The sequence below is a fragment of the Anguilla anguilla genome, chromosome 6 (assembly GCF_013347855.1).
Source record: "Anguilla anguilla isolate fAngAng1 chromosome 6, fAngAng1.pri, whole genome shotgun sequence".
NCBI lineage: Eukaryota > Metazoa > Chordata > Actinopteri > Anguilliformes > Anguillidae > Anguilla > Anguilla anguilla.
The window spans coordinates 18,190,743-18,207,226 of NC_049206.1; the positions used below are offsets into that span (position 1 = coordinate 18,190,743).

The window sequence follows — 16,484 nt, forward strand, 5'->3', positions numbered from 1 at the left end:
GAAGGCTGACTGCGAGCCAGGCCTTACATCCAACATCAGTGCCCAACCTCACTAATGCTCTTGTGGCTGAATGGAAGCAAATCCCCACAGCCATGTTCCAAAATCTACTGGAAAACCTTCCCAGAAGCATGGAGACTGTTACAGCAGCAAAGGCGGGACCAACTCCCTATTAATGCCCATGGTTTTGGAATGAAATAATCAACAAGCACATATGGGTGTGATGTTCAGGTGTCCAAATACTTTTGTAAATGTAGTGTATAATCAGGAGAATGAATTCTAAAATGTACAGAAGCATCTTATCTCCTCAAGTTAAACCAAATTTCAAACATAATGGCACTCACTAATTTATGTATTTCAGCATGGTACCATTAATTACTGACAAGAGATTTGTGTTTGTATTTAACCTGAAAGAAAGATCTTAGGTTTGGTCAGTTTTGTAAATTGAAAGGTTTTTCTCTAAATCTGTGGATTTATATAGGTGTTAAACCAGCCTCTGTTTATGTGAAATGAGGAGTCCTTGAGCGAAGCAAGGTACAGTATTTGACCTTAATAGTATAGGCAGTCTACACGCATGGGAAATGCACAGCTTTTCCATCCCCACATAGCACTTACCATCCCACATAACACATAGAAACACTGAAACACTACATTGCCTTGTCCAGATACTGTACATCTTTTCTGTTCTCTTGTCACATCATTCTGCAACAACGGACGGTTTCTGTTCACCCAGACTTTATCAATAATACAGTATTCATTAGTAAAATGTTGGATGGTTCCTGCTTGAGGAACAATTTATTCAAAAATATTGTGTACTGAAAGTGAGGTGAGTGGTGTTAAAGGAGAGATGACATGTTGGACACTCCTGGGCGACTAAGTGCCCGTTCCCACTTCACATCGAGTGCGCTCTTTTAACCAGTTCACAGTGGAGAGACAATAATGTTACTCTGCAAAAAGTCTTTAATATTTCAATGAGTGGCAGCTTTTAATGTCTCTGAACCATTTACAGCAACAACTGTGGAGTGCACTGAGCAAAGGGCAATTTAAACACAGCAGACTGCACAGGCACACGTCAACGGAATCTACGTTATCTATCTGTATGGTTAATCTAGGTACTGTAGATCATCCCCTTAGGTCTGAGTGAGTTAATTCATTGTACACATGCAGATCCTCCACTGGCCTCCAGCAGACCTTCCTGTCTAGTTGCATGATGCAGACAGATGTAAATAGGGAAGCAAAGTACCTTAAATCTAAAACATATAAAGTGTGCCTTCATATGTTTTGGTATTATTGTAACTGTTAGTGTTTGTTCTATATGGTAATATTCAGGACTTGGAAGACTGCAGAGTGTAGCCACTTCCAAGAAGGCAGACATGCACATGCTCTGTGAAATGTATTCTTTTCATGTTCAGAATGGGGAATTGATGGAAATAGTTGTATATACCCAAAGGTCTGTTGCATTTGACACTTTGATGTATAAATAACATTTTTAAATTATTGGTGTCACATACAGATACCTTGAGGGGAGAGATGAAGAAGAATAATAAGGTGACGTATTTGAGTAATTACTGCTAGGCTAGAGCTGCAGTCCTGGATATATGTATTCTTATGTCTATGACTTGTACGTGCTGTGGATGGCTGGAACTTTGCACATAGTACAGTTAGAACCATGAAAACTCAACATAACACATTCATTTGTGCTGGTACCGGTATAATGGACTGTAATTGATAGTCTTTGTTGTGTGTTTTACGACTTCCAAGGTTATAATGTAAAATATGAGGCAGCTTGAAGGTAGCATATACTTATGCTTTTATGGTGTGTCTTACATCTAAGTCCAGAATATGAAAGTTAGATCAATGCTTTTGTGTTCCCTACTCTGACACTTTTAATGGTTTGATCCTTTGTTGTGACACACAATGTGACACATTCTCTTTAGATGGAAAGATGAAAAACTACAGGGCCAAGTTGAATGGATGCGTGTAGGAAACTAATGGTAGCATTACTGAGGCATAAGACATTGGTCTAAAGCACTGCCTTCAAAAGCCTTTTCAGCCTGATGATGTCTGGGGACAAATGCATCGCTCGTAGCACAGTTTTTTTTTATTTCGGTTGGGTTGTAGTTTGCACCCCCCCAGCACTTCACAAGAGTAGCTGAACGCTATTACAGTAAGCACCTTTGAAATCTTAAGTCTTTTCCTTTTACATTTTATTTACTGTGAGCAAAATTTCATCAGACTGTGGTGAAGACATATGTCTGAAATTGTTTGTTGTTACATTTTTGCATCTAAGGCAGACCAAAATCATCACTCTTTAATACCTATTGATAATAGACCCAAATTGAATAAATACAGTTAATCAGTCGTTATTGTGTTCATTTTGAATTGTTTTTTAAAATCATGATAACAAAAATAGTTTTAATACTGGGAACTGCTGGAGAATTTTGTATTGGATCATTAAGGACCTTGTTTCTGACATCATTAACCTTGTTTCTAAATTCAGAACACAAACTATAACCAGCCTTTTGATAAATTATGGATTACCATGATGAAGATCACGCTTTTTGTTACTTTTTATGTCCAATTCATTTGTCAAAGTATATTAACTCTGTTATTTTATAATACATAAAAGGCTTCAGAAAAAGCTTCAACATTAAAGAAAGGCAGATTTTGAAGATGGCTGCTCCATCCCAGCTGGCCTTGGTCTGGGTTTAGCCTGTCCTCCCAGCACAGGCACAGATGGTGGGGGCAGCTAGGACAAACAATGAGGCAGCAAGTCCTTCTGAAAGGTTGCAGTGCCCCTCTCACATACACGCATACAGGCCTGTGCCTGCACATATACAAACACACAAATGAACGGATAGACAAACATAGACACAGATACACAGGTACTTGGGACACATACACACACACTCACACATGCACACGTACTTACGCACGCACAACACACATACACACCACACATGCACACACACAAACACACACATTATTTGATGATGCTAAGGGAGCAGTGATAATCTTCTGTGTCTGTGTGTTTTTTTATGTCCTGTAGATGTACATCACATGCACTGTGAAGAACAAAGGCACGAGGTTAGCAAAGCCCGCTCTGTCTCTGGGCCTCATCTGTCTGGCCTTCCTGACAGGAATAAACAGAGTGGTAGAGTACAGGAACCACTGGTCTGATGTCATCGTCGGCTTCATCATCGGAGGAGCTATAGCTACATTCATGGTAAGGAATGTTCTCATCTTCAGAGTATCCTAGAATTGGAATATTTATTGCCTGCGCCAGGTTTGATAGTCGTTGTCTGCAACATACTCATTTGTATCAACATGGGTTAATCGCCATAATAGGGGGCATACCGATAGAAACATTTGGCATTGTGCAAGTTTGGTGGTCAATAATGCGTTCGCGTTTCAAACCTTCTCAGACCAGGTTTAAACTTAGACGCTATTGTATTATACTACTATAGTACTATTATACTCTGATGTGTATACTGTATGTGGCATGATGAATGCAGCGCACACATAAAAAGATGCAAGAAATATTTTATTCAAATTTTACTATTTGATATGCAAGCTGTGTTCAGTTATGAAGTCCAATGTTGGCCGTATAGGTATTGCTCCTGTATGGAGCTAATACATGTTAGCATGAGAGACACACAGATTATTTGCACATTTTGCAGGGCTAAGGTCAATGATTGAGCTAACCTTTGGAAAGTTAAGATGTTTCAGATATTTGGACTGGTTGGGTGTTACAACAATATAGCGCTCAGAAAAGTCAGTTAATTCTTTGTGGCATGTTGTATTCTACAATAGTGGCAGCAGTGAATTATGTTTAAGGAACTGGATTTGTAACCTAGATTCAGTTCCCAATAATTAAAATCAAATCAAATCATAACTTGTATAGTGCCTTTCGTGCAAGAGTGCAATACAATGTGATTCACATAGTAAAGATAAAAAAGATCCATAAAAGTGCTACAGCAACATTGTAAAGAGACAATATAATAATAATAATAATAATAATAATAATAATAATAATAATAATAATAAAATACAAATAATAAACCATCAATAATAAAAATAATTCTAGCTATAAAAACAATAGTAGTGATAAAAAAAACAAGTAAAATAAAGTAGAAGCATTAAATATGAAATCCCATATAAAACCAGAGGAGAGGAAGAAGGTCTATATGTTTCAGAATTGAATCCCAACTTCTGTTCTTAATGAATTAGTTTTTAATTTAACATTTACATGCATTAATTTTTAGCTATATTTTTTTAGTGGAAGTTAATGACTGTTCTTGTATCTCTGTATATGACAGTTTTGCCCTCCTCTGGTGTACAGAAACATCAGTGACCACTGATTGCAAGTGTACCCAGATCCTGCACGGCTGCATAAGTGTGAATCATTTGCCGCAGCATGTGCAGTTAACACCTTATCTGAAATAGTCCGATGTCTCTGCAGTGCCCCTTACCTTTGTCTCAGGGGTGTGGTCTGAACTAATGTTTGAGCAGTGGATTGGTTGATCCTGGTGGACTCAACATGCACAAGCTTTCCCCTGGAGATGGGACCATAATATTTTCACATGGATTCCATTAAAGCCTTGCTGAACCGCAAACACATTGTAGTGACTGTGTGTCAGTTTTTATTACTGGGTGCTATATCGTAGCTCACCCACAAACATTACTCAGAGAAAAAGACATCACACTGGAAAATCGCATTTTTATAAGTCACATCCCAAAGTGTACAGCCAATCAGTGACTTCAAACAGATCAATGTGAAAAATTTCACTTCAGACTCCTATTCGTTGCGAGCTCAGGATCATGGTTGATTATGAATACTCTGTAGTGTTTTTATAGAATGCTCTCACCGAAGAGGAAGGGAGATTAGCATCTTGTTGACCCAGAATCTGTGCATCTCTGCTTGATCTGGCTCAGAGCAGCATGTGTAGGGCCCCAGGGTCCCTCTGCCGCCAAACGAAGCGGGAGATTGCCACATCAAGGGGTACATTAATTAGTTACACCATTAATTAATTAGGTCAGACTAAGACAACTGAACATTTTCGTGGAGTCAGTTTGATCATTACTTGTCTTTTGTTACGCTTCCATACCTTTTTCCGGACATAACTATATTGTGTCTTCATAATTCCTCTTATTATGACACTTGTGTAACCATTTTTTTTCGAAGTGTAAGGAAAATAAGAGAAAAGAAAAAGGAGGGAGAGGAACAGAGAAAATGTGAAAAATTATGAACTTGTTTGACATCTGTACCTGTAGGGCAGCATGGATTTAATATTGTCTGCATCCAACAATACATTATTCATGTACACGCATCTGTCTGTGAAACACATGAGAGGCAGGGCTGTAAACGTCTCCTGACTCAGACAAAGGATGGGGAAGAAAAGAAGATGTGGCATCGGATAGTATCAAACCTGGCCACATCCGAAAAGGGCACCAATGTCACTAGCAGGGAAAAGAAAGAATTCTAAAATAAACAAGGATGTAAGGCTGCAGTGCTGGAGAGGGTGTGTGTGTGTGTGTGTGTTCATGCATGTGAATATTTGTGTGTATGCGTGTCCATGTATGTGCATGTTTGTGTGTGTATGTGCGTATGTGTGCGTGTGTGTGTGTGTGTGTGTGTTTGTGTGCATATGTTAGAGTAAGTGAATGACATTTGTTGAATTTGGATTGCAATTACCAGGGCAGTCGTGCATGACGTTTCACAGTATCAGCACTGATGAAATGTAATGTATGCCAAATACTGTGCAACAGACTGTTACAGGTATTAAAAAAGCCGACCACATTATGTTATTGGTCAGAATGGGCATTACATTACATTACATTTCTTTGGCAGACGCTTTTATCCAAACCGACATACAATAATTGCATACCGAAGGTCATTGGAACAACTACAAAACAGTTCTGATAAGGTACAATACTCATTATGTAACAGTTATTCATAGCCATGAACACGGTAAGTTCAGTTCACACAGTAAGCATAGGGTAGGTCGGAAACTAATGTTAATACAAACTAGGAGGCATGACAATGAGCTACAACATCAAGATAATGACACAAGTGCAATATAAGTTCTGGATGGAGGTATATATGTAACATGAAAGTGCTACAGAAATAAGATAGAAGGAAACAAGTGATAAATGATCCTAGATTGGGAGAGCCTTGCAGCATAGTGATAGTTAGGCAGTGACTGAGCGGTTCATAGAGTGGTTCCACCACTGGAGATCTAGGGTGGAGAAGCTCCATGGTAGGGCCGAGCAAGAACCAATCCAATCCTTGCTTGCACTACAGAATAAATCTATTGGGCTACCTGGGGTTTTAAAAAACTCAAGGTAAATAAGATTTTACTTAATTTAATTTAGCCACAAGAGCATTAGTGAGGTTGGACACTGATGTTGGGCAGTAAGGCCTGGCTCACAGTCAGAATTCCAATTCATTCCGAAGGTGTTTGGTGGGGTTGAGGTCAGGGCTCTTTGCAGGCCAGTCAAGATCTTCCACACTAAACTGAGCAAACCATTTCTCTATGGACCTCGATTTGTGCATGGGGGCATTGTCATTCTGAAACAGGAAAGGGCCTTCCCCCAAACTGCTGCTATAAAGTTGGAAGCACTCAATTTTCTAGAATGTCATTGTATGCTGTAGCATTAAGATTTCTCTTCACTGGAACCAAAGGGCCTAGCCCATACCATTAAAAACAGCCCCAGAATTTTATTCCTTTAGGCTGCCAGATAGTAAAGAGTGACTGATCACTCCAGAGAATATATTTCCATTGCTCGAGAGTCCAATGGTAATGTGCTTTACATCACTCATGTAGCCTGTATATATATACATCTACTGTACATAGATACATATATACATAAACTTGCCAACCCTATGAGCTTTTCAGCATGACAAAATAATAAGTTTATTTTGTTTTACGACATCATATATAATTATATATGTGATTTCCCCCTCCTTCATTTTGAGTTAGATATCATTAGCCTGCACCTCCCCAAAGCCAGTTGTAATTCTGACTTGATACTGTTTCCTTAAAAAACCAACAAATATTACATCCAAATATACTTCTGAAACAATTTGATCCTAGTTCCAGGAAATCTAACCCCTAGGGAATAAAACATCTCTTTAAAAAGTCTGCGGTTGTTGGATATGGTTATTACAGGTGATAAACAACATGGATTCTCCATTGCTCAGCCACAAATCACTCTATAATCTTTCTTTTGGGTGTGACATAATAAGCCTCAAAAACAACTATTTATACATTTGTACACTCACGTATTTTGGAAAATAATGTATGCAGATTTTATAATTTATTGCAATCTATTGACTTGATTATTAATTTGTACCAATCAATGGCAACTGCTTACACATGCAACACTTACACTGGCAGCAGGTGACTGTTTGGAGGGGGGAGGGGGGTTGGGTCAGGTGTATAACCATTGGGTGTTAATTAACCATTAACGTGTACCTGTGTATGATATTTTTATTATTATGTTACTGTATTTTTTGAAAATGTAAATGCATAAAGAGACTTGTTCTTTGGATGTCAGTGCAGAATTTTCATTTTGAGAATAGTAATCAGTGTTTTACCGTTTCATTGAGAACTGACCATGTAGTGATTTTCCACAGGATAATTTTCACAAATGAGAAGTGCCAGTTTTTCTATTCCTCAGTATCAAGGCATTCATTGTTTTAAAAATGTGAAATAATCCATTAAAAGCAGTTGTTAGAAATTAGTAATATTAGTAGACATAGCAACATTCACTGAATTTAGGAATCTAACAGTAATTTCAGGCAACCGAATGTTTTGTGCAAGGAATAAGAATGAAAAAAAGATACAGCAACCCAGGTTTTATGTTTTTTCCTGGGTTTCATGAAATTGCTCATGCACAAAATGTCCCATAAAATCTTCAAAGCAGTCCATTAGCAATCGCAAACAACGATCAAAGCATCCACATCATCACATGGTGCTTCTGACACCTCTGTGCTTCCTGTCATAAACAGAGAGTGAAGGGAATGCACATTACATCATGGTCCTTTCAGCATCCTGTGCTTTTTATAACTGACAATAGCGGGGGCACAAGGTTGCTTTTGAATTGGGCTGTGAGCATACTGTGGCTGTTGAGGTAAAGGGAAGGGCTGGGATTGAGTGCACTAACATACTGATGCGTGTGCCCAATTCACTGTATCTCCTCAGGGTCCTATAGCTAATGGGAGGAAAACAAATGGCATCTCAGAAATAAAATTCTATTCTATTTTTTTATTGACTTGAACAGAAGCATGATTATGCAATATTGGGGTCTGTTTTGCGTGCCTTTAAATGGATTAAATCGCTCTAGGTGGTGTCCATGATGTTTCTTATGAAGTGGACTCTTTCTCCGTTTCAGGAAAGAGCTACGGAAGCCATGACACAATAAAGGGTTATGTAAGCCTTCACATTCAGAGCGATAGCTGATGTGCCATATGCTTGAGGCAGCATGTCATATAGGCCGTCTAGACCTGGATTCGGGTGTTCAGGGATGTGGGTTCAAATCCCAGGTGCTGCCCTGAGGTGGGGCCCCACAGGAGCCCCAGGTGAACCTTCAGTAGCATTCAGGTGAATTGTGATTGTGGCCCAAAAGTGTCCCTGCGGCCCAAAAGTGGGTACAGCCCATATGGCATCTGCCAGATGGCCAGTCTGACCGTGAGTGTGGTCCGTAATGTGTAACTGAACTGAAGAAAAATTTAACTGAAAAAAGGTTTTTGTGCAATGAGGTTTTTGTTTTGTCCAACCTCTTCTTTTGTTTTGTTCACACTTTTGTTTTGTTTTTGTCTCCGTATTGTGAAAGGTGGTGGGCGTGGTGCAAAGATTCAAAGGGAAGCCCTTGCTTAGTGAAATCCCTCCTGAGGAGAGCCTGGACAGCATGCCCATAATCAGCCACTCTCGGGAGGAGAACCCTCTGGAGAAGTACATTACTACCCAGGTCCTGCCATTGGCTTCTTAGATTCTCATATACTGTACATGGACTGTATTGCATTGTATTGTCTTGCATTACTTATAAATCGCATGGTATGAGTATGTGTGGTCAGGTTTTAACAGGGTTTCGTGCTGAGTATTGCAATTGTTTGTCATACAAGAGAAAGCACAACATATTTCTAACAAGTTATGTTAAAATGGAAGGCTTTTCTTGATCTTCAAAACTCAAACATGTTCACTGTGTAGTGCACACAGTCACTACCCTAGTGTGAGTCAGACAGTTAAATTTGAATAACATATTACTGGAAAACCAGACTTTTAACATATATCATTAGTTGAAAATTCAGCTAATTTCAGTGTACTCAGGCTCTATTTCCAGAAACGCACCATTTTTTTTTGTTCTCCCCTTCTTCATTTCATTTACTTCAGTCTTTACCCAAAGAAGTACAACCTTTGCTTTGAAGGTTATAACAAATGCAGTGTTTTCTCATAATCTCCAATTGAAATACTATCGTTTATGTCAATAGATTTATACATACTTGTATAGTTGTCTTTAAATAAAAGAGTCTGAGTTATAAAATAACCAGTAAAAACCATATTCAGCATGGGTTTAAAAAAAAGTTTTGCACAGGATTTTAATATTTTGGATTTATCTAGGTCACCGCCTCTATTCGGTTTGCTCATGGCCTGTGACCATAACACTTTTGTCTTTTGTGATAGTTTCAGATTTCTCAAATACAACATACCTTAAGAAATATATATATATATATATATATATATATATACAGTATACATATAAAACATTGAAGCTGCATTAAAATAGGAACGACATAAAAAAGACCAGGATATATTTTCTAATTTGGAAATAGAGATTAAAATATGTACTTGTTTTATGTCTTTGCCTTTGTCTACTCTTTTTCATTTCTGTAAAAGGTAGCCGATCTGTTGAAGCAGTAAAGATTAATTTTTAAGAGACCTTTCTGGGCTTTATGTTGAGATTTTATTTTCTCCTCCTAGCTGGCATTAAAAAAAAGTGCTTATCAAGGTTTTTAAAAAAAGGATATGTTCACAAAAATGTCTACGGTGATGAACGCTGAAGACGATTGGTGTGCCATAACGCTGCTTGTAGCCAAATGAAGTGTCCTTTGGAATGTCACATTTTCAGCACAAGAGAGATGGATGGAGTTTCTTATTTAGATAAATGCAGTTCAGGCAGAGAGCAGTAGAGGACACTCTATGTATCTGAAAGGTTAGATTGGCAGATACATTAGATGAACATTACGTGACTTTATGGAAGCAGATCTTTGCATAATGCGGGTGCTGAATTAGGCTGAATTGAATTGACTGTATGGGCTCATGTCAACATAATTAAATTGTGCATTCTAACTTACTGGGGTATCGATTTATTTAAGGGAAACCACCCAGTGTTAGACTGGTTTTCTCTCCAGAAGGGGTGTTGACAGTTGCATTTAATTGTGAGTGAAAGCTAACGACAGATATTGATTGATTGCCTTCCAAAGTTATGGACAGTTGTTTGAATGCAGGCCTAAAGTTAATGGCATGTTGGTTGAATGTAGGCCAACATTTAGGGAGCCTGAAGTCAACCTGTCTATACAACTGGCTCCTCCACGCAAATAGTATTTTTAGATGGGCACCAAAATTGATGTGACAAATGATTTGAGGGAGCTCATTTGGTTTTTTATGGGGAGATCAGATACGGGTTATATGGCAATGGATGGCGATAAGCACGAAGGAAAGGCATTCTGGCTGTAATGCATGACTGCCTCTATTGCTGTTATATATCCTTTCAAGGCTGCATCATTAATCTTGTGGTGGCAAATTTTGCTCCTTAAAGGCACACATACAAGGACCCCTGCATGACAGTGTTGCTTATGTTAATGAACAGAGCTAAAGCAAGGATTCAGGCAATATTTGTCCTTGACATTGACTTGTATTAACTATACCCTTGTATTGTTTTTCCATTCGATCCATTTTCATGATTGCTGAACCCACCAAACTGTGTTTGTACAGTAAAAGAAGGAGACTGACCTTGCATCCTTTCCCTCCTTTACTCAGAATCCCATCACCTTTGCTGAGGTCACATGACAGCTATAAGGCCCGGCACTGCGGACGCCATCGCTCTTCTCTGTCCGGTCCTCGTAGTTGGAGTGCAGCGCTAATCCCATCGTTAGATATTTTCACCGCAGTACAGTACATCTGACCGCATCAGTGTTACGCGTCCTCTGTGCAGATGGAAATATGATGCATTGCAGTGACAGCACCTGCTTCTACACCCATTTATTACATGGATCATTTTCAGTGGGACTGGGATATCCACAAAGACCCTATTTTTGTACAAAGAATCCAACAAAAAACACGTCCCCAAGGCTTATCTCTGCACTCTGTTTTGTGGGCAACATAAATGGATTTAAATGTAGTTGGCTACAATGGTAAAAAAACAAAAAACAACAACAAAAAAAAAACAAACAAAAAAAACATTGTGAAGTCTTTCCAAAGTTTTACTTTTTGTTGTAGTTTATGCATTTCAACATTTCTGTTTATGGCATTTTATTTTATTTTTGTATGCACTTATTTATACCAGTGTGCTGTAGAATTTTCACTTTCTAAAAATGAACAAGTGAAGGAAATCACTCTTATTTAGTTTAGAACTCAACCAGGAAGCACGAAGTCACCATTTTATTTGTTCTGTCAACTTTGGAGATTTTTTTCTGTTTTATATTTTTGATTTATACATAAAATGATGCTTTGATTGCATTATACTGCAGATTTATTGTGGATTTGACCCAAAAATCAAGTTGATACATTCCCACCAATAGCTTTTAATTAGTTGATTGAAATCTTGTGAGGAGCACTGTAAAGGGTAAGTCATACTTATTCATAAATATGTTATTGATTTTTGGGATTGCCAGTAGATAAAAGCACTGCCTGTGTGAAGACCCTTATTCACTCATGTTCACTTGAAAAGTGGTTGAATGAGAGCAGGCTGATTGGTCCAGGAAGCTGTTTAAGGATGTGACATCCTGCAAACCTCCCTTGTTCCATTCGTTTTGGATTTCTCTTGGGCAGGGTTCTCAAACTATGCTCCAGGAGAGCCACATGGGCTGCTTGAACTTTTCACCTTGAACTTAAGTTACCATTTTACACTAGAAACCTGATTTGATGAATTATTACTTTAACTGATTGAATTAGTTCAGTGACAGCAATCTTTAGCATTCAGTAAATTGGATGTATTGGTCCTCGCTTCAGTTCACATATGGGTGGCTTCATCAGTCATAGAAACCACCATAAACCACACCTCAAACTATTTTACCTAGGAGCTATTTAAGAAAGTTTTCACCTTTACACTTCATGTTTATACTAAAGTCCCAGCTTGGTTGGGTTTATAGACCCATTTGCCTCTGGCATCTGCAACCACCATCCTCACTGGTGCTTGAAGGGCTGTATAAATAATAAAAGTCTGCTCATGTACAAAAACAAATAAATAATTGAATTTGACTTTTCTTAAGAATTGCAATAATGCATTTTAAATATGACCCCCCCCCCCCCCCGACCCATTTTTCTGGAGTGAACACCTGTCAAATATTTATTTAATTATAAATCTGAAAAATTGCACACTGCTTAAATACATTTTTTGTTAGCGACTAAAGGATTATTATGGTTTCGGAGATAAATGTAATTACAGTCAAGGATTGTTAAGCCCACACTTGAAGTCTCATTTTTGTTTATAGTGAACCTTTAAACATAAGCAAATTCCCAAATTAAAATGTTTTTTTTTAAAAAAGGCTTTGCTTCTGGCTCCTGTTAAATTTGGAAAGAATATATAACTGAGCTTTAGGGAATTTTATATTGATTCTGTGAAGCCATGGGACTTTTTTCAAAGTTTATAGATAAAGTGTTGTTATTCCCTAGCTTTCAGGGTTTCCGTCTTCTGTGACTTTCCAATTTTATTTTGAAACAGGAACCTTATGGCATAAGAAACCATGTGAGGGAAGAGTGTGCTTGTGGGAGGCACACAGTATGCACAAAAGCAGTCCAAGACAAGACAAGAGGCTCTAACCTCTTTGGCACATTTGATGGAGAATGGACTAAGTGCACTGGACAATCAACAGTTCTGAGTGAATTGTAGGTAATTCCAGCAGATGTCAAGTGAACTTAAGTGGACCAGAGTAGAGCAAGGTTGAAGTGAGTTTAAAGATGTGGCATTGATTGCCATCCACCATGCAAGACATGCAGGGATACCTTTATTTGTAATTCCTATTCCTAGTCCTAGTGTCTTTATTGTGTAATGATTTCACTTTAATTTCATCGGATGTATTTTGCTCTCTGTTTATTGAATGTGGTTGATATGATGATATGTTGTTACTGAAATGTATCCTCCTGAGACCCACACAATTAGTTATTGTCCTCTGTAGTGGACATGGGTCTCTGGTCTTAATCTCAAGAACCATATATTCAACAAATAAAATAAATAATATTTTTTTAAACACTCATTGTAACACGTTTTTATCATCCTAGACACGTATTATTTTTTCTGTCTGGTCTCTGGAGGATATGGATGTAACCACAGGTCAGCATTGAGATCTTTTTGAATCAAAAGAGTTAATGCATGATTTATTTTCATTCTCTTAGAGGAATTATTTTAAGTTATGGTATTGCAAGGGCCATAAGTATGCACCTTTCTTGTTAAGTGGCAGATTTTCAAAAGAGCTGTATGTAGCTTCTTATGTAAAGTATGAAGAATTAGATAAGGATTAGAGATGGTCTTACAATTATGTATACTGCAGAATTACTTCAGCATTACCTAAAACTGAAATCCAGTGTTGAATTCAAAATTTAGCCAAAAAATCATTATCTCTGAAAAGAATAGTGTACAATATGAAGAAGAGTTGTTGCGGATGTAGATGCAATATGAACTGGTATATGTGTAGCATGCCTGTGGACAGCAGTTACATTTAATTTATTTCACAATCCAAGTCTCAAACAGTATTCTAAATTAAAATTTTCACAATTTTCACTATATTTCCCAAAAGCAAGTTATGAAGCAATAACAACTGTGGCCATTTGATATATTTCCTATGGGCTTAATCAATAGCAGGAAAATGTATTCTCCATTCTTCTGTCTCTGAAATAAATTATTGCCTCAATTTAAGGACATAACACTCTGAGCAGAAAGCCAGTTATTAATTATAGTGCAATATGCTTCTTATTAATTTGAGGAAAATAGTAGCACAGTCGTCCTAAATGTAAAAAGCATAAACATTTTTCATTAAAATTGATGATTACTGACTCAAAATGTAACTTAATTAAGGACCAGGAGTTCTAATTTCACAATAGATATAATATAATCATTAACTAACTTTGTCTCCTCACAATTGTGCTCTTTAAAGAAAAAAATAAAGAAAAATTACACGTGTGATCTAGGCATTTTTCTGGTGCATATCCTGTTTTCTCAATAATATAAAAAAAATGTAATGTAATATTAAAAAAATAATAATGTAAATTTCCAAAGGTAACTGCAGTGTGTGTTACACGTGTTAACACCTCCCCATAAAATAACTTTTTTGGTTTCAGAACACATGCCAAATTGATTCATAGTCTATAAATACTTTGTTATGATTACAGTTCTCAATGAATGTTCTGTATCATTACAAAAATGGTACTAAATACCCAAAATAAATAACAAAAAACGTGCTTGATTTATTATGATGTATTATGAAAAATTCTGCTGTCGATTAGTATTGATACTGCATCATGGCTCTTCTGAAAGTTCACATTTGTATTATTTTCGAAGTTAAAATATACACATATAATGTCCTTGTGATTGATTTTCTTGTCAAATGTCCTAATGGTTTTGCAGACAATTTCCCTGAACGCATGTAAAGGAAGTGTATTTATCTGTACATTTAAAAATGAGCTTTCTATTTTAGATTGTTTTGTATCAAGTTTTCGTTACTCTTGGTATCTTGTTCAGCAGAGCCAAAAAGACTGTTCTCCATGACAATGTATTGGCCATATGTTTTGTATGAGTTCTACCCGGTGTCTACCCTGAATGAATGAGTAATTAATAATTATTTAATTATCTTTATTTCAACTGGCAGTCATCTTTTACATAAGTTTGTACATATTCCCATTTATTAGCTCTGTACTGTACATATACTGTACACGTATTCATATTTTAAACTTCTGTTACTTTTATGAATACATTACCTTTCACTCTGTAGAGGACCGCAATTTGAAAAAATAATACACCCTGAAACCTCTTTGAATAAAAAGGAAAATAAACAACAAAATGGGTTCATTGTCTGACTTTGAACACAAGCAAAAGACAAAGGTTTCTTTCCAGTCACGGTTTTCAGAGACCAGGGGAAAGTCCAAACGGCAACCATTTTATGAAAGACACTTGAGGGAAGCACAAGCCTATGGACCAGGTTTGTAAAGTGCATTTTACGACTTGAATGTCCTCCCTCCACAGGCTTACTTCATTAGTACAGGTAAGAGCTTTATTTTTTGCATGAGCACAAAATGCATATTTGTGTCCCCACATGGTTAAAAACCAGACCGAAGCAAATTTGGGTACATTGACTTCTGGGTACATTCAGAAGCCAAAAATAAATCACAGGAGAATCTCCATTGTCTCTGCGTACACTCCTACGGCTTATCCTATTCAAGTGACAATGCAGACTTTAAAAAAATGCACACTTGTTGAAATATCCTTCATCCTCTACGAGCTCTGTGTCTCCCAACCAGTTCATTTTTCCACCCTTTGAAAAATAATGGGTGCATTACAATCAGCCGGTATGAGCTAAATGCCATTCTTCTCCCCAAAACCTGATGTTTGTAATTCTGTGTGCATTCAAAATTCAGATCCCCCCCCCCCCCCCAAGGTACAGGTTGTCACCACGGCAACAGAAAGATTTTTGCTATGCTATGAAATGACAGATACTACCAGAACCATGCATGCGCACATCCTCTTTTGATGTGATGTGCTTTTAAGCAGAAGGGTATAATGCTTGTGCAAAATAAATAAATAAATAAAAAAATAAATACAAATCTGAGATCTATGCATTTAGCAAGCTTTTGAAAATTTTGCTCAGCAGGAGTACAGAATATAATATTCCGCCTCTAGAATGTACAGTTCCAATGGATAATAACAAAAGGACGACAACAAAAACCAGTAAAATCACATTTGCCATTCCACGAAACAGTGTATTCATTGCTACCCGGAGGGGTCAAAGAGAATCGGAGTCTGTAGCTTTTCAAATACACTTTAAAGGCTGAAGCTGGGGACCAAATGTTCCATCACCCCTTTGAGTGTGCTGCTGATCCTTACGTCAGGAACTAGCCTTTTAACCCGCAGGCAATGCAGGCTGGTTTGTGGACAGTGCAAAATATGCTGGTGCCCTAATGCCTTTGGCCTTTAGCAATATAATACGAAAGAAACAATATAGCAAATGAACGAGACTCAAGCCAATACTGGAGAAAAAAACGAGGGTTTCCTTT

General features: G+C 37.5%; 1 protein-coding gene across 1 annotated transcript in view; it reads left to right on the top strand.

Moving 5' to 3' along the window:
• Positions 1–15,274, top strand: part of plppr5a (phospholipid phosphatase related 5a) — a 42,759-nt gene extending 27,485 nt beyond the window's left edge. Inside the window, exons 4-6 of the mRNA XM_035424049.1 lie at positions 3,047–3,223; positions 8,836–8,970; positions 11,040–15,274. Coding sequence (XP_035279940.1) covers positions 3,047–3,223; positions 8,836–8,970; positions 11,040–11,069 — 342 coding nt within the window. The 3' untranslated portion in view covers positions 11,070–15,274. The remainder of the gene's footprint in view (positions 1–3,046; positions 3,224–8,835; positions 8,971–11,039) is intronic.
• Positions 15,275–16,484: the final 1,210 nt, after the last annotated feature.